The sequence below is a fragment of the Podarcis gaigeae genome, assembly GCF_964106915.1.
Source record: "Podarcis gaigeae genome assembly, chromosome: 5".
NCBI lineage: Eukaryota > Metazoa > Chordata > Lepidosauria > Squamata > Lacertidae > Podarcis > Podarcis gaigeae.
Window position 1 is genome coordinate 76891212 of NC_139681.1, and position 23529 is coordinate 76914740.

Genomic DNA, 23529 nt, shown 5'->3' on the forward strand with positions numbered 1-23529 from the left:
ACAGGAACAGACATGCAAAACTGTGATTTCTATAAGTCACAGCTGGTCCCGGGTAAACAAAGCAAAGCAAGACTTATTGTCAGTACAAAGTTCCAGCTCCACTTTCTTCTATTTGCAAGTGGAAATATATACCATTTGAGAACTAACCAGTGTCCTAATATAAACACAAATTGCTTTACAAGCCTTTAAAACCTTTTTCAAGGCCAATGGGTTGGATCTTATGTACACAGACTTGAGAACAGGTCCCACGGGACACAATGGGGCTTACTTCTGAGTAGACCTGCACTGGTTTGCACTGTGGAGTTCAGCAAAATTGACACCTATAGATTTCAGAGGCGACCGAGACTGCGAACCTAACCCCACTTGATGGAGCCTGCCTCAATGAATTCAGTAGGACCTACTTCTGAGTAGACACAGTTAGGACTGTGCTGTTAGTCAGACCTAACTTGATTCATTCATTTCTACTAACTTAGGCTCAAGTCCTAAACACACTTACGGTAATAGGGAGTCAGATTCATTAAACACAGAGGGATTTACTACTGAGTAAGCATGCAAATGATTATACTGCACCACTGGATCTATCCCAACGTGTTGTACGCCAACCACTTCAAACAGCGTGAGTTCATGTTTTATGTGTTGGAAGCCTTCCAGAATGGTCATTGTTGTTGTTGTTTCCACCACTTCTTGATTCTTCCAGTGGGAGCTTGTCTCCCATTGGAGAAAACATCCAGAGTGGTAGCAGAATTATTCTATTGCAACAAAAATAAGCAGGAGTCTTGCAGCACCTTAAAGACTAACACATTTCCGATGGTACAAATCCACTTCATTAGATGCCTGATGCCTTATTCTCAGCTGGAAGAAATTTATAAATACAGTGGTGCTAGGGCATGGGGGGAAGTGAACAGGGAAGTCGAATGCTCGCTGTGCTTTATTTTGCACACTTTTTGTGCTCTGATTGATACCATGTACTTTTTGGATATCATTACCATCTGATGAAGCAGCCACTGGTACATGCCACAATAAATTTCTTACAGTACAGTCATATACATTTTTGAACCAATGATGCTTACTCTCGGGAAAGTGTGTATACTGCACTTACCAGGGAGTAAGCTCTATGGAAGTCAACAGGACTTACTTCTGAGTAGATATGATTATGCTGTAAATCTTTAAAATTGCCACAAGACACTTTGGTTCTGAATACTGAAAAATATTGAAAAATAATAGCCATCCCAGAGTTGTCTACTTCAAGTTTGGATGCTTCTACCCTTCAACAGAAGCACTTGCTTCTTTTTTGCAACTAGTTCTGGAGAAACATTTGTTGAATGACACTATGAACATTATTTTTGGGAGAGAAAACAACAATAACCAATGAATCCCCCTTATATTTACTTGGAAGTGAATCCCACTGTGCACAATGGTCCTAATTTCCAGGTAACAATGCATAGGATTGCATCTTAGCCAACTCTTTCTACTCAAGAGGCCAGACGTCATTGTATTCTACTCCCACACGGGTCTTTCAAGCACCCAAAGCAGCCCTGGAGGACAAGGTGTGGCAGTTACATGGAGCCAACACAACATTAAACATGTATTTTAATTTAATGTGCACTTAAAATGCAAATGGCAGCTGCACTGAGGGGAGATTTCCCAATGCAAATAGCAGCTCCGGAGAGGCAATTTCTGCCAGGACCACAGCAGGGGAGGGAATAGTTAAATTAAACTTCATCTCCCTGCCAGCTGCAACTTTGATCATCATCATCAGTTCCCCAGTGGCTGCCATTTGTATTTTTAAAAATACGCACAGTAAATGCAAAAGACACTTTTAACGTAGCAATCCAGTTTGGGAGATACAACGAGAAAACACTCTCGACGGCACACTTGGGAGTTAGCAAATGTGTTCTTGAAATATCACGCTCAGGATATTTGTTTCCAGAGTTTGAAATCATCCCCTCGCAAAGCACTTACGAATGCTGACAGACTACCACAAATGCCCACCATCTGGCAAGAGCGATGCACAGGCGGAAAGCAGATTTCCTCAACACATCCTCTGCTTGGAAAGGAGCTGCACAAGTAAAAAAAAGCACGCTGTGTGGTACAGGGTATGTATCTGGGTCACTTAGAAGTGCACACACAGATCCCAGCACAAATCTGGGACCATGTAAAAAGGTAAAGGTAAAGGGACCCCTGACTGTTAGGTCCAGTTGTGTACGACTCTGGGGTTGCGGCGCTCATCTCGCTTTACTGGCCGAGGGAGCCGGCGTACAGCTTCCAGGTCATGTGGCCAGCATGACTATGCCGCTTCTGGCAAACCAGAGCAGCGCATGGAAACACCGTTTACTTTCCCGCCGGAGCGGTACCTATTTATCTACTTGCACTTTGACGTGCTTTCGAACTGGTAGGTTGGCAGGAGCAGGGACCGAGCAACGGGAGCTCACCCCGTTGCGGGGATTCGAACCGCCGACCTTCTGATCGGCAAGCCCTAGGCTCTGTGGTTTAACCCACAGCGCCACCCGCGTCCCTGTGGGACCATGTATGCAGCACCAAACAGGGAGCTGGTGCTGTCAAATCTGACAAGAATGGCCATATTATGAGCAGTCACTGATCTGTGTGCACCAGCATAGGCTCATCTTGTTACTCCAGAGGTTCAGAGCCACTGCTAGAGAAATCTCACCCAATAAATCTCACTGCAACACCCTATTTCAGTTTATCCGGAATTCACAATCAAGATGATTGGAAAATCAAAAAGAAAGGGAGGAGGGAACCAACAATGCAAACATTTCAGTAATTTCCAATCTACCCCTCCTATTCAGTCTCCTAAGTGGTAGCGCCCTTCTTTAAGAAGCTTTGTCTACTCACATCCAGATTTCCTTGCACTGCAGAAATCCTTAATGGCCGGTAGCATTTGTCTTTAGTACAGAAATAAAGGAAGCAGGGCTGGCCCATGACATTGGGGGGGGGGGAGCCACAAAATGGCACCCCGCTTCCTGCCAGGAAAGAAGGGGCGAGTAAAGATCTACATCAGGAACAAGGCGGGAAGAAATATCTACATCAGAATCTGCTGCGCCTGGAACTTGCCACCTGAGGCAGCTGCTTCACCTGGCCTCATGGCAGCTGTTTTATATCAGGTCAGACTGTGAATCCATCTAGCCAAGTTACTGAACCAGCCTTCTCCAAACTGGAGCCCTCTTGGTGTTTGTGGACTACAACTCACATCCGTTCCAGCTAGCAAGGTCAGGGATGATGGGAGTTGTAGTCCGAAATATAAGAAGCAGCTTGTTTGGTCAGGCCAAAGGGTCTTGTCTAGCTTCCTCTTCCCCCAGTGACCAACCAGATGAATGTGGGAAGTCCGCAAGCAGCACCCAAGTGCAAGATTATGCGCCATGCTTGTGATGCACAGCGACTGGTATTGAGAGGAATAACAGTGAAGGCAGAATAAAGCCATCATGCCTGGTAAGCCACTGACAGCCTTAACCTCCATGAATTTGTCAAAGCCTCTTTTAAAGGGACACGGGTGGCGCTGTGGGTTAAACCACAGAGCCTAGGACTTGCCGATCAGAAGGTCGGCAGTTCGAATCCCCGCAACGGGGTGAGCTCCCGTTGCTCGGTCCCAGCTCCTGCCAACCTAGCAGTTCGAAAGCACATCAAAGTGCAAGTAGATAAATAGGTACCGCTCCGGCGGGAAGGTAAATGGCGTTTCCGTGTGCTGCTCTGGTTTGCCAGAAGTGGCTTAGTCATGCTGGCCACATGACCCGGAAGCTGTACGCCGGCTGCCTTGGCCAATAAAGCGAGATGAGCACCGCAATCTGAGTCGGCCACAACTGGACCTAATGGTCAGGGGTCCCTTTACCTTTTAAAGCCATCCAAGTTGGCGGCCATCACTACAACTTGCGAGTGAGCTCCATATCTTTACATGTGGAGTGGGAACTAGCTCAGACTAGCAGTGGCTCTCCAGCCTTTCCCATCATTGGCTTCCCAGGGTCCTTTGAACTGGGAAGGCCAGCAACTGAACTGGGACCCGCCGCATACACAGCATGGGCTCTAGCGCTGATTTATGGTGTGCATCGCCCTAGCCCAGAAGGATCCTTGATTTCACAAGGATCCTGTGATTCTTCTGCTGCATTCATCGGCAGTCTGTTGTTCCATGATGGAATTCAAAGCAACTTACTTCTGAGCAATGTGTTAGCATCGAGGGTGTGATTCAAGCTGTACTCCTCTCATCCCTTTCCTATCTCACCCTTCTTTTCCCTCACTGCAGCATAGCGATGCTCTCTATAAACATGTTCCTCCCATGTTTGTTTATCTCAATGTGTAAACTGACTTTGGGGCCCACACAGGCCCTGAAGGCCATACAGATTGCCCATGTTTTAGATTCCTGTTTCTCTACCCACACACAGATGGCTTTGGGAAAGGCCCCTTCATCCATTTTCCCATCACACTGTGGCCTTGTTTGCAGGTGATGCTAGGGGAAAACTGCAGGCATACAGTCTCTGGGAGAGCAGCTTGCAGCTGCTTTGCCCTGCCCATGTTATTTTGGTGCTGTGCTGTGCTGTGCTGAGCCATGGACTGGCCTAGCCTGTCATCCGAACCTGGGCTGGTGGAAGAAATGGCTTTCCAGGTGGGAAAGAGCCATCACACTAGCATCCAGACAGGTGGGTCGCTGTTGCTTACTGGCACAGAGAGCAGCAAGGAAATGGGATGGTTGGTGCAGCACAAATGCACCAGCAGAGCCAACCCAGTGCTCCTGCCAGTGCCGCTGTACTGCGCTGACCTCCCTCTCCCTCCCTCCTGATAAGCAACATCAACTCTCCTGTCAGAAAGCCAGCATAGCAACTCCACTCCACCTAGCAAGCCAATTCTAGCTGATGGGCTAACTCTCTCCAGACTAACCACACACTACAACCAAGGTATGCCCTATGGTTAACAGCTTATGGTTTGTCCAGGTTGCACTAAACCATGGCTTAGCACACAGTTAGAAACAGGCCAGGAGCTCCTAGGGTTAACCTTAGCCCCTTCTCTGGTATATTTCGGGACATATTTTAAAGCCTCTTCTCCTTTATCTAAAATAATTTATCTGGAATAACAGCAATAGTGTTGTTCTCTCTTTACTCCTATTTTTTTTTTAATCCACTGATAAAAAAATATCCTTTTAAATATTATTTTTGCAATCTTCCTGGTAGCCTTTACAAAGTAGTGGAGAACCTGTACTGAGCAAAGAATTCTTTCTATTTAATAATACTGATTTGAGCCTTCTGGTGTTCATGTAAGAAAGACTGGACAATTTATGCAAAAGTGACAATTATCAGCAGACTGAAGATAACCCCGAAATGCATATGAGAAAATTTGCAGGGGGGGGGGGGGAACAAATCCATAACAACTGTAGCATAGACTTTTGAGAGACAGGAGGTTGCAGGGTGGGAAGGAAAACATCCCTGCCAGCTGGGTGGGGAGTAAGAACAGAATAGAGTGTCTGGAACAGGAAGATAGGGACACAAACATATATATAAACACATATAAAGTGTAAAATAAAACTATTGTCTGGATAGGCCACTTCCTGTTTCACTCTGAGAAGCTATTTTTAAGACATTCCCAGAAGCAGGAGGAGTTGCCCATCGACATCAACAGGGAAATTAAAGAATTGAACAAGCTTGTCCACCATTACCCCACTCCCCCAAACAGCAACGGCGGTAGCGGGTGGGGGAAAGGAAACCCCACTCAAAAAAGAAGTCTAGTGAGAACTGAACAACTCAAGTGGGTATGGAATGCTGGCTTGACTGCTGGGAGGCAGGGCAAGGAAATAACATGAGAGGAAGGGGAATGGAGTAGAGTGGAGCCACTGGAGACATTAACATGAACACACGATTTTGTTGTAGCACCTCAACTTATATTGGCGGTAAAGTCAAATGTACTGTTTCCGTTGACTTGCTTCCAAAGAGGTTAAACTCCAGTGGGCTACACTGCGGCGTTTGATTTGCTCCAGGGCTCACCCCCAAGGACTTAAGCCCAGAATTAATTTTCAGTGGTACAACTCTGCCAAAGTGTCCCTAAGTATGCACTAAGCAGCAGCATCTAGTCCTAGTCCTCACACACCTGAGACCCCCTAGCAGGGAAAGAGGCCTTCGCTTGCACATCACATCCCAGCAGGGCCTACCAGTGCTGATGCCCACCTGAGCTGTGGCCGTTGTAAAGCCATTATTCTCATGTTCCCACAATGCCCCAGAGGAACATTACACAAGGACATGAAAATGGAAGGTGACTCACAAGCACCCGTCACAGAGGATGCCCCTTGCTTGCTCCTAGTACACCCGCCATATGAATGGCCCTGCAGGCAACGGAGGGAGCTCACAGGAGGGCATTTTCTCAGGGGGTCCTTCACTCCCGGTTTCAACTTTGCACACCTGCTCAAGTTTATGTGTGCAGAGGAATTAAAAGAAGCATGAAGAGGTTCATGAAGAGTTGATTCAAGTCTGGCCCTAGGGGGATGAGCCCTGTTTTCTGTGCCAAGGTTGAAGTATCAAAGATATTGCACTGAGAACCAGGGCAGTGTAGCAGTCAGCGTGTCAGACTTGGCCCCGAGAAACCCGGGTTCAAATTCCCACTCAGCCATGAAGCTCACTGGGTGACCTGGGGCCAGTTATACCATTGTAGCCTAACCTATCACACGGGGTTGTAGCTTGGATAAAATTGGGAGGTGTTTGAATGAGACTGGGTGGTGGAAGAATGATGCACACTACCTTGAGCTCCTTGGAGGAAAGGAAGGAAAATAAATGATAAAGGTAAGCTCCTCTGAGCAGATGCAAACTCCTTCACCAACAATGGTCACTTTTGTGTATTATTATTTTTTAAAAAACTGAGGTTATATCCCACCTTCTTCCCCATAGAGCTCAGGATTGCTTGCATAGTTCTCCCGCTCCTCATTTAATCCCCACAACAACCCTGTGAGGTAGGTCAGGCTGCGAGTGAGTGACCAGCCCAGTGAGCTTCATGGCCGAGTGGGGATTCGAATTCTGGTCCCAAAGTCCTAGTCCATGAAACACACATGGATTTGTGTGAGGTAATTTCCATGTAGGAAATAGCACAAAACTCTACACCGGATGAGAGTGCTCAAGTGTACTGGTTAGTCTTTGTGTATCTTAACAGACCCACCTGTATTTCTCAACACTGGACTACACTCAGAAACTGCCTTATAGCAAGTCAAAGCTTTGGCCCCACTAAGTCAGTATTGTCTGCGCTGACTGGTAGCAACTCTCTGGGGCTTCGGGCTGAAGTGTGGGGGGGGGGGGTCCTCTTCTCCCAGACCCGTCATTTTCCCCACCACTGATCTTACACGTCCCAGCCAGGCCTAGCGTTGCCCCTGACTCTTTTGAGTCGCCTCCCTGCACTCAAGAGCAGCCCCCAAGCCTTCATTCTGCCCGCTTCGCCTCCCCCCAAGCTATTTCCTCCCCAGACTTACTTGAGGAAGTATCTCTGGCCCGTGTGCGTGAGTGCCATCTCCCAGCCGGGAGGCAGCGGCAGCTCGTCCGTCACGTCGTAGGATTGCTGGCGGAGATGCGCATGTTGCTGGGCCTGGCTCGGGGTGGCCCCGGCCCCGGCGCCCAGCTGCAGGGAGGCGGGCGACGAGTGCGAGCGGACGTGGTGGGCTCCGACGGCAGCGCTGCTGAGCCGCGGCGGGTGGCTGCCTGAGTCGGTGCTGGACTGCCGGGAGTGGGAGCCCGAATCGGGCTCCTTGAAGAAGGACTCTGGCAGGATCTTTTTCCTCCACGAGCTGGGCTTGGGGTTCATGACCGAGTTGAAGAGAGCCTCCAGGTCGGTGTCCAGATCCTGCGTGACATGGATCACCTGCTGCCCCGGCGGGGGAGGGACGCCAGCAGGGTTCATTTTCGCCACCTTTTCCCGAACTTTTCTTTGGGCGGGGAAGTCGAGTCTCTGGAGCAGATCTCTGGGGTTTCGCCCTCTTAAATCGCCAGTTTCCAACCCCCGTCGCACAAAATAAGTATTTAGCAGTGAGGGTCCAAAAGAGACCCGAAAGTCATCCGAGATACGAGATGCAAATAATGATGATGATAAGCTTCTTCAAACCCTTCCAAAGCTAAACTTATCCGAGCGCCCTTTTTTTTTTTCCTTTCCCCTTCTCCCCAGAGGCCCCGGCGGCTCCAAGGCAGCCGTCCCCTCCCTCCCAAAACTTTTTATCTCGCAGGATCTTCCAGAGTACACATGAAGCACGTCCAAGTCAGGCCCCGGCGGAAAGTTATGCAACTTTTCTTTTCTTTGCTGTCCCTCCCCGCTGCAACTGCAGAGATTTGTTACAATTCCCTCTTAAGAAAGCAGCTCCTTTAAAGGACTAGTTGGTGTGTGTTGGGGAGGTGGGGGGTAGATCTGCAGCCGCGGCTGTCACGGGAGGGAGGAAAGGAGGGCTCAGCCTCGCCGCCCGGAATTCCAGAGGAGGCCTGAGGCTCGAGTGAAAGCTTCCGAGGGGCTTGAACGTTCTGATTTGGAACGCTGGCGCTCCCGCGAACGTTCCGATTTCGAACGCCGGGGTTTCCAGGGGGTATCGCCAGCGTTCGGTTCCCAGGCCTGACCGAAGATTCCTCCCTTTCTCTGGCCGAGCGCAAAAAAAAAAAAAGTTTTTGATTTTTCTTAAAGGGTGGGTGGGCAGAAAACCGATCTTTTGCGGGGGAGAAAGAGGGGAAGGGGGTCCCCTTTCCCGTTCACATACCCATGGTCCGGATCTTGAAGAGCTGAGTACTTCCCGCCGTGGTAGTGGCGGCAGCGGCGGCTGCTTTCGGACTATCCCAAACAAAGTTACCCAAAACTCTCAGGGCGGCGCAGAAAGTTTGGCAGCTGCATTATTCATGAGCTCAGTGTCTGGGACCAGCCCGATTACACGGTACACCCACTGAGAGTCCTCCCACGGCTCAGCTGAGAGCCGGACCCTGCCGGATTATTTTTCCCCCCAGCTGGGCTAGAGGAGCCTCCTGGGGGTGGGTTTAGGGAGTTTTACGGGGATCTTGGACGGAAATCCAGCGGGGTTATGACTAATACATCGGGCGAAGAAAGCGTGCCACCGCTTCCTGCGGGACTCTCCCTAATAAGGAATCGTACAACGGGGGGGGGGGGAGAGGGGGGGTACCGTGCAGAAAACCAGTCCGTCCCTGTCGCTCGTTTGGGGGCGGCCTCGCCTTTATCAGACTGGCCGAAACTACCATTAAATACTTCCCTGGAGCAACTTGGCCGCTTTTTCCTCAGATATTCAGTGGGACTTTCATATGCAAAAAGGAGTTTGAGCACAGCTCAGGCTTAGGCTCTGACAGATCCTGCATTGAGAGTTTCATCGCAATTGGCATGGTAGGAATGTGTCCGTCCCCCCGTGTCCCCACCCCCACCCGTTGCAGGTTCCCACAGGTGCCTGGTGACTGTGAGAGGAAGAGATATGTGGAGGGTTTCTATAGCTCGTCAGTGCTGAAGCTTCGATTGGGAGCCTCTCCACTTCTTTCCCAGTGGCGTAGCATGGGTTGTCAGCACCCGGGGCAAGGCAAGTAATTTGCGCCCCCTAACCCGTGGATTTGCGCCCCCTAACCCTAACCCCCAGATGTTGCGCCCAGTGCAGCCGCCCCCCCTGCACACCCCACACTACGCCACTGTTCTTTCCCCTTCCCATTGCAAAGATAAAGGTAAAGTAAAGGGACCTCTGACCATTAGGTCCAGTCGTGGCCGACTCTGGGGTTGCGGCACTCATCTCGCTTTATTGGCTGAGGGAGCCGGCGTACAGCTTCCGGGTCATGTGGTCAGCATGACTAAGCCGCTTCTGGTGAAACCAGAGCAGCGCATGGAAATGCCGTTTACCTTCCCGCCGGAGCGGTACCTATTTATCTACTTGCACTTTGATGTACTTTCAAACTGCTAGGTTGGCAGGAGCAGGGACCGAGCAACAGGTGCTCACCCCATTGCGGGGATTCGAACCACCGACCTTCTGATCGGCAAGTCCTAGGCTCTGTGGTTTAACCCACAGCGCTACATACTGCCGTGCTTAATCAGTCCATTGGATTTCATCTACTAAAACTGTAATCCTAACCCCATTTACCTGGCAGTAAACGCCATTGAATTAAATAGGGCAATTGAATGGTTAAGATTGTGCCTTTTAAAAACTGCAATGGCAAGCACTCTCTCAAGTCCAAAATAGCTGTGTTGGCCCATGAAACATATTCTTTTATTTATTTGACTCAAGTCTATCATGTTACCTGTGGTGCTGGTCTTAACACAAAGAACAAAGTAATGCAACTCACAATACACAGTACAATGCAGTACAGCTTCTGCTTATTTTCCTCTAGAGCTCTTGCATATTACAGTGGTACCTCGGGTTACAGACGCTTCAGGTTACAGACTCCGCTAATCCAGAAATAGTACCTTGGGTTAAGAACTTTGCTTCAGGATGAGAACAGAAATTGTGTGGCGGCAGCAGCAGCGGGAGGCCCCATTAGCTAAAGTGGTGCTTCAGGTTAAGAACCATTTCAGGTTAAGAACGGACCTCCGGAACGAATTAAGTACGTAACCAGAGATACCACTGTACTTATTAAGTTGATGTTCAATTGACACCTCTTTTCTGTTCATGTCAGAAGTGAAACCCTGTCATCCACTTTGGTAACCAATGGGACCTGGCTTGGGGAATAAAATGCAACAATGGCATAGAGGCCTTTTCAAAACAGCGAAGTATGCTAACCAAGGAGAATTCTGAGAAAGTCATGCGTGGCAAAAAAGCTCTGGGACCTGCCAGAGATAGCTTTCTGCAGGGATCAAGCATTGTGTATGCAGCTCAGATTTTAACACCTCTATAGAGAATTTGCTTTCGGTATGTCGTTCCCTATATCCAGTTTTCGTTTTGTTCAGGTTGTGCGGTAACTGGTAGCTGCTTCAGTATTAGCAACTGGGATGTTCTCATGCGCCACCCCTGTTTGTACGTACCTGGATATTTTCTTTCTCTTTTGAAGCAGACGGATTGGGTACTACAGTGGTACTTCGGGTTACAGACACTTTGGGTTACAAACTCCACTAACTAGGAAGTGATTGCTCCAGGTTAAGAACTTTGCCCCAGGATAAGAACGGAAATCACACACAAGCAGTTCTTAACCCAAGGTACCACTGTACTTGCACAACCTCCAATGATCTCTTGAATCTTCAGTATGGGGCTGAGGCTTGCTAGCTGCCTTCTGTTTTTGTAAGTACAGTGGTACCTCGGGTTACATACGCTTTAGATTACAGACTCCTCTAACCCAGAAATAGTACCTCGGGTTAAGAACTTTGCTTCAGGATGAGAACAGAAATCGCGCAGCAGCAGCAGGAGGCCACATTAACTAAAGTTGGTGCTTCAGGTTAAGAACAGTTTCAGGTTAAGAACGGACCTCCGGAACGAATTAAGTACTTAACCCGAGGTACTATTGTAGTTGAGGATATCCATAGCTAACAAATAGAAACTGCACTGCTTCTTTGCTTTCTGTCCGAAGCAACGTTGCATAAAAAAACCTTGTGGCCTGCCTTCAGCCAATCAAAAGTGTACAGTTGTACCTGGGGATATGAACGGGATCCATCCCAGAGCCCTGTTCGCATCCAGAAGCTAACATAACTAGTAACGGCATGTCTGCGCATGATGCTTTTTGCCGCTCTGCGCATGCAGCGAAATCCAGAAGTAACACACTCCGTTACTTCTGGGTTGCCTTGGAGCGCAATTCTAATGCGCTCAACATGAAGCATATTCAACCCGAGGTATGACTGTAGAACTAAGTTTGCTCCCCAAGAAAAGGATTGCTTTTACTACCCATTTCCTGAGAACCAGTGGCGTAGCGTGGGGGGTGCAGGGGGGGCCGGCCGCACCGGGCGCAACATCTGGGGTTAGGGCAAATCCACGGGTTAGGGGGCGCAAATCCACGGGTTAGGGGGCGCAAATTACTTGCCTTGCCCCGGGTGCTGACAACCCACGCTACGCCACTGCTGAGAACTTTGTCAACCCTTCTGGTTTCTATCCTTCTGGGTTCAGGCACTGTTTTGGGATAGAACCAGCCTTAGCCACCCTGATAGAAGGCCTTCAGTAGTGGGGTGTGTATGACCTTGTAGCTCTTACTTGATCTCTCGGGAATGTTTAATATCACTGGCCATGCGGGCCAGATTAAGACCTTTAGAGGCCGTAAGCACCTAAAAGATTCTGGTGCCCCCATATATATCTAATTAAAAATATAAACAATAATAAACCGTAAAATTAACTTTGTTTTTAGAAATTAAACAAAACCTATAGCAAGATGGGAAATGATCTTTATTTTGTGTATACCTCCACTTTATTTAATTTTTTTTGGGGGGGGGGGGGAGAATTCTCCTGATTTGTTTAAATGCAGTCCTTGATCAGATCCTCAAAACAAATCTTATGTAACACATCTGCTTCTATACTTAATAGAGTTAAGGCATTCAGCCTGCCTTGTTGCATAGTTGTTCTATTGGGGTTTTCACTATACCTCAACTGAGAAAATGAATGCTCTGCTGAGCAATTTGTGATCATTAATGTTTAAAAAATATATGAAAGCAAATTTCTACATTTTGTTGTGTTCCCAAGATTAAGGTATATCATTAATCTCTATTATTACTATTTTTAGTATTACTATATTAGTATTATTTTTATTATTACATATATATGTATGCAATTTTTTCATTTATCATGGGAGCCTTTATTTGTGGAACCTGGTTTAGCTACGCCATATGGTCCATGGTAAATCCGGCAATGGAAAACTTCTGTGCCTTCCCTAGATGCCCTAAGAACATGCTTATTTTGCTTAATGGTTGATCCAGCCCTGTGACCATAGTATCCTCCTGAACAATCTGTGCAAGTTGGTGGCACTTTTTTTGTTAAGTACTTTGATTCATAACAATGCATTTCCCTGTACATGTGAGCAGTCCCAGTTGCCTTGCCCGTGTGCTTCCGTGAATACCCTGGTGTTTATACCATAGATAAAGCTAGCAAATGCCCAACCGCAATATTTTTCAGTATAGTGATATTTTTTCAGGTTTCCTGTTGCAATGTTATGTTATCCAAGGGCATCCTTCTCAAGTCAGCTCACACACAGGAGGTGACATCCTGTATGAACCAAACATGGTTGCTTTTTCAAGCACAACAACAATTTTGACCATAGGTTGGTGCTATTTCCTTTTACATAGTAACATCAGCCAGCACTTAGGGGATGAAGAATTTCTCCTCTGTATGAGTAGCGGCTGGCCCAAAAATTAAAAAAAGTAATTACAAGAAATTAGCCTGAATACAAATACATATAAAATATTACTGTATGTTTCTTTATTCAGATCAGAAAAGATAAGAAGGAAAAATGTTTGGTCATTATACCAATACAGCACATTATGCAAAAGGCAGCTGTGCATAAAATTAGAAAAGCTCACATGTTCAACTAATATTGATGTCTGGTTAGATTATGATGATTATTCTAACTTGCATCTGACATTATTACTAGATTAGCACCCAAGCAAATTCAGCCCTTAAATGCAGTCTCAAGAACTTGGCCGAGGAAAAGTTTTTGACTGGTCCAGACGCACTGTTGTTTGGCGACACTGGTTTCCATAAGTTTACTGAGATGGCAAATACTACTTGATGTTACGCACTATTCGTCTACAATGATTTGTTTTCATTTCTCCCAAAGCTTGTTCCAGTTGCTGAATCAGGTGAAGCAACGTCGCAGGGTCGGTCTGTAATATTTGAGTAGTTTGGTTTCCATTCTGAGTAAGGTGGAGCTTCAGAGTCACAATAGGCTTAATTTGCTGTCTCAGACTTCTGCTAGCAAGCTATGTAAATAGCGAGGTGAGGAAAAGAAAACTCAGTAAGATTTTAAATGAAGAGATGTGCTAAGAATAGCAATTAACAAAAGCATTCTAATTCTCAGCATTCATAATTCAACAGGGAAATGTAGATATATTTTACAGTGTGTACCTACTACATTATGATATCCACCCCTTGATTCAGAAGGACAATTGATATTCTGGGTTAAGAACTAAAATAAGAACCAAACACTATTCTCTTCATTGTTGTAATTTTGGCCTTTTAAAGTAAAAATATATCTTAAAAATAAATTTAAAATACCAACAATTTTGATTCCTAACTCACCTTTACTTTAACAGTAGTTGCCTAGTTTTGGAGTTCCCCAAGTGTAGGGGAAATACTGGAGAAATAAATCAGGGTCTTATATAAACATTACATGGGATAATGTTTCAACTGAGCCACTTTAGCAACGTCAAATTCTTAAATGCCAAGGCAGCCAGGTAAATAGAACTTCCATAACAGCTGGTGGCAAAGCACTGAACCTCTGCTGAAAAGACACTTCTGTGTCTAGAAGAAAATCAGTGCTGGGTTGTAGACCCCAGGTACAGTGGTGAAGAAATCCCTTTTGCCTAAGCTAATTAAATTTATAAACTGAGATCTAGAAATCTCTGCTTGATGCTACTAGTTGCATGCATTTTCTAATCCCAGTGGCAGAAAATGGGGTAGTAAATAGCCAAAGGTGTTAATTTTTTATAAACAAATTTTAACAAAAAGCGACATATTTATTGAGCAAAGCCAGGGGCAGCCAAAATCCCTGAAGGTAAATAGGCTTTGCGTACATTGAAAACTTTATTCTATATTGTAATGTTTATAGAAATATAAGATACGGATTTACTTCCCCACTACTTTCATTATACTTGGGGAATTCAGATTAATTTTATGTTTTAATTTTCATGGCAGACTCCAACCCCATGATTACTGAAAATATAGCCAAGTTCCTTGCCGTAGCCATCAAAACTAGGCCACAAAGAGAGGATGAATTTTGAGTCAAATTGCCTGCATTTTAAAAATATTACTTTTTGATTGTTCATGGATTTTGTAGCACTCTTATTTTAAAAGGCACAACTGGTGTACATGCAAATAGTCTCCCACCCCACTGCAGCTGTCTTGATAACCCTATGCTGTATCTGAAGTTTATGGTCTGTAGACCAAATAAACTAAACTTTGGGGGGGGGTGGATTCCAGGAACTAGTGTTATTTTTTGAGCTTGACTAACCACATGAAATGCTCCCTATCAGGCCTCTTCTGGTGTGGGAGGAACAAGATGAAATGGATAAACATTTCAAAAACAGATCAGTGCCTTTAGTTGGCAATTTCTTGCTTAAGACTAAACTCAGCCCAGGGAAGGTTGGAACACGGATCACTAAAGATGTGCTCCCCTCACCTGCCTGGTCAGCTAAGTGCCACAGGTTCATAATAGGCTGTATACTAGCATGGAGTCAGTAACATAAAGGAGGTGGGAAGGAGGATATGGAAGATGAGAAGATTTGAGGAAAATCACAAGCCCTTTCATATGGTTGGGGGACTTGTTTGAGAGTACCTACATATGCAGGTGGGAACCTTCTTGCTTTTACTGACCTTATGTAAGATATTCTGGAAGATTTTCAGCTAAAGAGCAGGGTAAAATGCTTAAGGTGATAGTGAACATTTAAGGGGGGGGTGTACACCTATGTGCTCGCACATGTATGCAAGTCACCCTTGCACTCAGCTCACAAATAGCTTTCCACACAATTTGTTTGCTGATTTTTATTATACAGACTAGTTTGCATACTTGACTTCTTACTGGCTTTGTTAAAGTTGACATTTTCCCTAGTTTCTTAATTCTGTTTTAATTTTTTTTGTTAAGCTACATTTTCAATAGCTTATTAAATGTCCTCTGATTTAATTTTCCATTTTTTTTTAATGGCAAATTTTAGCAACAAGCTGCTGCTTTCAAAATCAATGTCCCAGTTCCATAAAATGTCAATACAGTTGTCTGTAACCAGACAGAACACTGGCATACTGTCTCAGCTAGTTCTGATCCAGAGATGGGAAATTCTGTCTTAATATTAAAGTACAGCTTCAAAGTACATGGAAGCCTAAGTAGGCTGTGTTGTGCTGCTAAATCACTGGGCAATTAACTGTGCAGGTCGTTTTCTACTGTTCTATCATGAATAACTGTATGCAAAAATGTGTATGAATAATACTACTGCTACCGCTGCAATTTTGAAACCATTGCCTTTAGCAGTTTGTGTCATGCCAAATGTAAACAACACTATAAACTAAAGCTTTTCACCCTTACCTGCACATCTAGTCTCCATTCAAGACTGTGATAACTAGGCAGCTTCGGTGCTAGTTCAGTAAGAATACTTCTGATCTCCTTCCTATTGTCAAGATATAGCTGAAGCAATACGGCATTCAATTCTTCAGAGAATCCTAGTACAAGTATAGAGTCTTGGAAATCTATCTCCGATATCTAAAAATTAAAAATAGAATGTTTGAGTTCCTGATTGCTTCTATTACTGTTTTACTTATGAACATAGGAAACTCCCATATAGTGAGTTGCACCACTGGTCCATCTGCCTCCAGATTGCCTACACTGTCTGGCAGCAGCTCACCAGGGTTCAGGCAATAGTAGCCTTTTCCCAGCCCTGCTTGGAAATGCCTGGGATTAAGCCTGTATACAAAACAGATGCTCTGCCACTGAGCGTTGGCCCTTCCTCTGCCCACAGTCTTTGTAAATTGGTGTAAGGATTGCATTTCCAACTGTGAAATGTGTGTGAAAGGAAATCATTTAGTAAGAATTGATTAACTGCAATCTATTAATACCAAATAGAAAAAGGAAGCAGAGGCCAACAAAGAATGTAATTCACAACATTCATACTGCAACATCATTTACAGAAATTTTGGGTGGTATCCAATTAAAGCACACTCTAAGCTTATTTATGTCCACTGATTTGAATGCAGGGTGGATAAAAATCAAAGATTTTTAAAACATAATAAATAAAAATAATTGGATTTTTTTTATTTAAATCAGATTTTTAAAATAAAATGCTTTTGGAAGGAAAATCTTTCTAAATATATGTTTTCTATTTAAGTTACATTATAGTCCCAAGGCTATTCATCAGGAAACAAGGATTTGTTTAAAGTTTTTCATGTGTGCTAAAATTCAGTTTTAAGGTTTTTTTAAAAAAAATTGTTTAACCACATCAGTTAACAAACATGGATACATATGCTATAATGTTAATTGTTTTAGTTAAATAAATTGTTTAAATTGTTATTAAGGAAATGATTATTTTTCTCCCAATAAAGTACAGCAGAAAAGTTGTCCAAATATAAGCAATAATTTCATAATTACCTGTCTTTGTATTTCTAATAGTATAACCAAATCAGTAATTTTTAATATAACTGTAAAAACTACTCTGAAAATTTATCATTCCAAAAACGAAACCTTCATCTGGTTGTAAATATTAAGATTATACCAGCACGAATGTAAAAAAATGATTTAAATCAAGTCTTACTAGTGATTTAAATCTATTTGATTTAAATCAAATCCACTCTTTTTGAACGGCTCTATTCTATATCTAACCCTGGATATTACCCATAGTTTATCATGTGTACATGCCCTCCTATTCCAAATGTGTATATGATCCATCTCATTTATGACATCCATGGTCAGATGATCATTTTGATAACTGGGCAGAAACTAGAATAAAATCTAAACCTAATCATACAGAAGAAACCGACTGAATTTTTCCGATTTAATCCTCTTAATATACGTAAGATGTTATAAAATGGCTTTTATCTTTTTGAAAGCTGGTATCCAAAGTAGCACTAAGTCTTGGTCATGTCAGTGTTTCTTTCTCTCACCGCCTCCACCCCACATCGGTAGAAATCAGCAGGCGAAGTTTTCACGATGTGGAGATAAGCATTAACGCCTGCTGATAAGCAGCAGAAGGGGCTGATATAAAAGAAGTTGGCAACACTATATGGAAGATGCAGTAAAATATGAGTTTGCACTAATTTTCCTGAGCTTTCAACTGTGACCTTTATTTACACACACACACCGCTGCCGCCAACCCACATATCCAAGAAAGTAAGAAGTTCAAAGCATGTGCCTAGCTCACTAAGAGCACTGTGAGTCACACTTACCATGAGTTTTGAGCTCTCAGTGAGAAGGTATGTTAATCCTTCTACACCATGCTGAATTGTTTCACTACTAACATTAAGTTTTCCTGAAAAACGGAATGAGAAAACATCAAACAGGGATCTGATCCAATACAATATACGTGTAAATAAATTTCAAATAAAAATAGGTTGCAAATCGAAGCACACTTAGTCTGCATATCCTTGTACTATATATGGTATATAATAATGGAAAGTAGAGACAAAAAGAGGCCTCTAGCTTAGAATATTCCGCTTGTGTACATGACGATTATGGGAGATCAGAGGCCTTAGTAAATAGTGCTTGTATTCTAGACTTAACTAATCTTTGATGCATTTTGTACTTTGCTGCTCTCTCTTCAGAATCTATTGGGGGGGGGGAATGCAAACAAGCATCATCTTAACAAATATTTGAGAAAAACAATATAGACCCAGGACCAACCTATATGTTCAGAAAAGTAAGTGACACAGTGCTCCAAGGACTGTGCCACTTAAGAACGCCACTTGGAGCATAATTCCATGTTTCCCTCTGTCAGAATTCCACACCTGTGGAAAACTTGTGTCTGGGAGAAGGAGTTTAAAAGAAAAAAAAAATCACAAAGATGCATTCAAACATGCCACTATTCCTCCTCTACATTCTCATGGCAAACAGTGCTAAGATGGCACCATTTGTTTTCTAAAGGCCCAGATCAACTTGTACATCAGCAACCCACAACCTGTTGCATCTGCACCAATGAAAGCTCAGTTCATTTCAGAAGAAGAAGAAGAAGAAGAAGAAGAGTTTGGATTTGATATCCCGCCTTTCACTCCCCTTCAGGAGTCTCAAAGCGGCTAACATTCTCCTTTCCCTTCCTCCCCCACAACAAACACTCTGTGAGGTGAGTGGGGCTGAGAGACTTCAGAGAAGTGTGACTGGCCCAAGGTCACCCAGCAGCTGCATGTGGAGGAGCGGAGACGCGAACCCGGTTCCCCAGATTACGAGACTTAACCACTACACCACACTGGCTCTCTAGAGCTTACACAGGTACTACAGCCTGACAAATCTGCAGGGAATTATTTCAATTTTGTTGCTGCTTTGTAATAACTGGAGGAAGCTACAGGTGTCATCATGTTCCATTCAAATCAAAGATGATGATTTATTTGACTCCAAAAAATGCTTAATCAGTAAGCCCTCAACAAGGCAAATTGCCTTCTGAAGTGCTTCTCACCTGCCTCATTTTAACATCACTCCACGAAGGGATTTTGACTGCCCATCTGTCAACCATGTGACATCATAATGACACAGTGTAATTGACAGGTGGGTGGCACTGCTCACCTTTAAAATTTGGTCACTGAGGCTGATGCTGATATGGATCTGGCCCATGGAGCCAAAAAGATTTCCCATCCCTGCTTTAAACAAACCACAATGTCAGGCATGGCTAAAGCAGTAAGCTATTCCCCTCCTGGTTTATATACATGGTCTTACCAGGGGAGGAGCAAAGCAAGTGTCATTAGGAGCAACGCACACAGTTTGGTTAACTGAGTCAAGTACCTTAGTTTACCTTTGTGTGAAAACACAGCTATTCTTGGTCCAACATATAATTTTTGCTAGACCAACATTGTTATTTCTGAATTAGACCGATGTCTAGCAGTGTATTGATTCAAGGCCCTTGGAAAATACTGCCCTTCAACCACACTTCACAAATTCTTACTTGCTGCTCCTTCGTAGATTTTTGGGTTTGTGCCTTTTCTTAGGAACTCCAGCGCAATACGGCCAAATTCATTGACAACTGAAAAGAAATAAGATTTGTTTGCAGAATTCACTGACAACTGAAAAGAAAAAAATATTTGTTTGCAGAACCAGGAAACTAGATGATGGCTTGGTTGTAGAAAGCCAGACATCATTAGGAGTAGCTCAACTTAATGCTGCTTATCTCAGTCTATGGTAAATTGTGAATACATTTTTTAATTTCCACAGGGCAATTTTTTTTTTGCATCAGCATTTTATTATTATTTTTATTATTATTAATTTTTATTCAAGTTTTTATCTCTACAAAATAACAGAAAGAAACGCTTTGTGTTACTAACATGTACATATGTGTAAACACAGGGCAATTTTTATGGTTGTAAAAGTCAGCAGGAATGGACAGAGTACTAAAGCGTGCATCCTAAATTTCTGGTCCTTGTGAATGTAAAGAAATACATTTTTTGTTATTACAGTTGTGATATTTCCATTGTGTAGCAGCTAAGGATTGATGGTTTTACTTATATTTGAATAATTTTATTATGTGTTTTTAATATCTATTTTAAAAATTAGTATTTTATAGTATTTTACATAAACCACTTATTTATTTATTTATTGGCACATAGGTTTTGCTTACTAAAAATATATAAATACCAAGTTGCTGTTACAGGGGACATGGGGCTGCTGAAGACCCCCATCTCTAAATATTTGCCTGAGAACATATGATGTCACCACGTTTGACATCTCCCCACTACCAGGCAGGAGGAGCTAGTGAATTGTGGCAGGGAAATACCAAAAGAGATGATGTCTCGGCATGTTTTAACAGGGAGATACATGCCAGTGTCAGCCACACCTGCCTGCCCAATAACGTCTAGTTAAGAATCTGAGAATGTGAACTGGGAAGTTATTAACTGAAATGTTATCTCTGCTCTATGAATTGGGGGGGGGGGGTCACAGCCAAGCTGCATGTTTGCTGCCATGGGCTTCCTCCACAATATGGAGCGTTATAATAAAGACCTATGTTATAGGGCTACTGTAAATACTACTAAGATAAAGTATGTGAAGCACTTAGAAAGCTCAAAAGTCCTACTTAAATATTTACTATTAAAACTCTAGCTAATCATAAGCTCACTCAGAAAATGCATAAAGCAAACATATAGAGGGGGGGGGAGGAAGCAAGTCTCAGCTCCACGCAGGCCCAAACCTGAAACATCTTGTAAAGTGAACAAATTTATTCACAAATCAGTGCTGATTTCTATTACATACAACAGTGGTACTGTTGGGGAAATGAAGCTAGATTTATTGTGCAAACTGTATTAGTTTGGTATAACTACCCTTAAGTGCTGTATAGGATAAGAGAGGTGGATTTAGGGGAGCATGACCAGTTTGCCCACACTGGGTGACGAACCAAGAGGGCACCACAAGGGGTACCACAATGATATAACTGGGACGCGGGTGGCACTGTGGTCTAAACCACTGAGCTTCTTGGCCTTGCCGATCAGAAGGTTGGTGGTTACCTTTGCCACAATGATGCCACAGAGGGCGAGAGATGGAGCGGAGGGGGGGAGAGACGCCAAATTTTGGCATCACCCAGGATGCCACTGAAAATTGAAAGACCATAGTCCGCCACTGAGGATAATGCTGCAATCCCAACCATGTCTTCTAAGACGGCAAATCCCACTGAATTCAATGGCCTGAACTCGGCCCAGCACTTTGGAATGATGCTCTTTCAAGAGAGATTCTTCTCTCAACCTTGCCGCGTTGGCTGAAAACTTTCCCTATGCTGACCATTCAAGAAAAGCGTTTTCAGTCATGGCGGGCCACCTGCTTTAATTTCTTTAAGTGGTTTTTACTGTGTGTGTATTTGTGTATGCATGCAGTTGACCTACACAAATATTTTTAAATAAATAAATAAAATGATAATGATAATTTATTTATACCCCGCCCATCTGGCTGGGTTTCCCCAGCCACTCTGGGTGGCTTCCAACAAAATATTAAACTTTCAACTCAACTGCATGTTAATAGCACATCTAAAAATGAATGTCTGGTAGTCAACATTCACAAAATGTTGAGCACCGATTAAAATATACATATTACTGAAAGTTACAACGAGGCAGGCATGTATGTTTTCTCTCTTACTTGTATAGCACCATCAAAATTACAGTCTCATTTGTTTAAAACTACACTGAAGAACAATAAAAAGTAGCCAATGGTAAAATACTGCTTTAACTTAAAGGTCTCGCTAAATAAACAAAAATAAAAGTTAAAACTACCCTCTCTCTTCTTTTTTCCTCTTCATGTTTGCGGTGTTTATAAGTACTGTGCATTTTCTTCTACAATAAGATTACTAAACTGTCCGATATTTAGTGACACAAGTAAAAAATAAAATAAACCCAACAGCAAATAAATTAAAAAGCATAGACCAACTACTGGACATAAAGCTGCAGACATTGGGAACCATTCGCCAAGCACAGTCGCCGGGGTTAGGGCTGCAGCGTTTTATCCACTATCAAATTCGATGTAATTTGGCGTTGGTTTGTTAAAAATTTGGAAAACTATTAAGTATTATTTGCCACCACCACCCCTAAAAAGCACTGCAGCTTTTCTCCCCTAATCCAAGAGGTTTTTTTTTTTTTTACTTTTTAGGGTTCGATCCCCTAAACGCTTGCCTGGGAGCAAATCCCGTTGAAAGAAACGGGGCTTAACACCGACAGGGCAATCCTGACCCGTGTCTAACTCACGTCAGAAGCAAGCCCCGTTAACTTCGGTGGGATGTGTCTTCAGGTAAATGCGCGCATCCCAAAAAAAGAGGGTAGGTTTGGGCTGCAATCCTAACCCGAAGGTCTTTTAGCTCGTACCTGAGCTCTCCACCTGGAGAAGGAAGCCCAGGTGCTCCTTATGCTCCTCCGACAGGACCAGCAACATCTTCCGCAACTTGGCGCCCCCCGCCGACCGAAACCGACGCCGACCGTAACCCCGGGGCCGCGGCTGCGCGTCAGGCGGAAGCTTCCCCCGCAGCCACTGTGGCGTCTCAGTCAAAGCTGCCCGGCCGGGAATCAACTCCCGCGCCAAAGCGTTCCGCCTCCTGATTCTGTCCCCACGCAGTACTGTACTTCAATCCGTCCCCTCGCGGGGCATTTGGGAATCGCTAGGCGGTTGTCAAGCGGCCTCCTGCGGCTGATAGCTGCCTCAATTGCATTCATCAATGCCTGTTGTGAATAACACATGTGAACATGGGCGTAGCCAGGATTTATGTTGCGCGCGCGCAGGGGATGGAGGAACCTCAGTTAGGTATGCATTTTTTTATTAACTTGATTTTGGGAGCTGTTATGTACTGAGTTATGTACTGCGGGAGGCAGTGGAAGACAGGAGTGCCTGGCGTTCTCTGGTCCATGGGGTCACGAAGAGTCGGACACGACTAAACGACTAAACAACAACAACATGTACTGAGTTGAATAGGAGTACTGAGTTGAATAGGATCCAAAATGCGGCAGTCTGATTGGTCCTAGAACAATAGGATTCAGAATGCAGCAGTCTGATTGGTCCACAGGAGCCACCCAATCCAACTCTAGGTGGAAGTGAGTCTGATTGATCCTAGAACAATAGGGAAGCTTTTAATGTTTAATAGGTTATTGTATTTTAGTGTTTTGATGGAAGCCACCAAGAGTGGCTGTGGAAACCCAGCCAGATGGGCGGGGTATAAATAAATTATTATTATTATTATTATTATTATTATTATTATTATTATTATTACTGTTATTGTTATTATGGGATCCAGAATGCAGCAGTCTGATTGGTCCACAGGAGC

General features: G+C 44.1%; 2 protein-coding genes across 2 annotated transcripts in view; both read right to left on the reverse strand.

Annotated features, from left to right (window-relative positions):
- Positions 1–8999, reverse strand: part of WWTR1 (WW domain containing transcription regulator 1) — a 91386-nt gene extending 82387 nt beyond the window's left edge. The window contains exon 1 of the mRNA XM_083739820.1: positions 7448–8999. Coding sequence (XP_083595946.1) covers positions 7448–7872 — 425 coding nt within the window. The 5' untranslated portion in view covers positions 7873–8999. The remainder of the gene's footprint in view (positions 1–7447) is intronic.
- Positions 9000–13312: 4313 nt separating this feature from the next.
- On the reverse strand, positions 13313–22919 carry COMMD2 (COMM domain containing 2). Its single transcript, XM_083740106.1, has 5 exons — positions 22580–22919; positions 19690–19767; positions 17987–18069; positions 16137–16310; positions 13313–13821 (listed from the first exon to the last, which is right to left on the reverse strand). Exons 1-5 carry the CDS (start codon positions 22644–22646, stop codon positions 13624–13626), a joined length of 600 nt encoding a protein of 199 aa, XP_083596232.1. The 5' UTR covers positions 22647–22919; the 3' UTR covers positions 13313–13623.
- Positions 22920–23529: the final 610 nt, after the last annotated feature.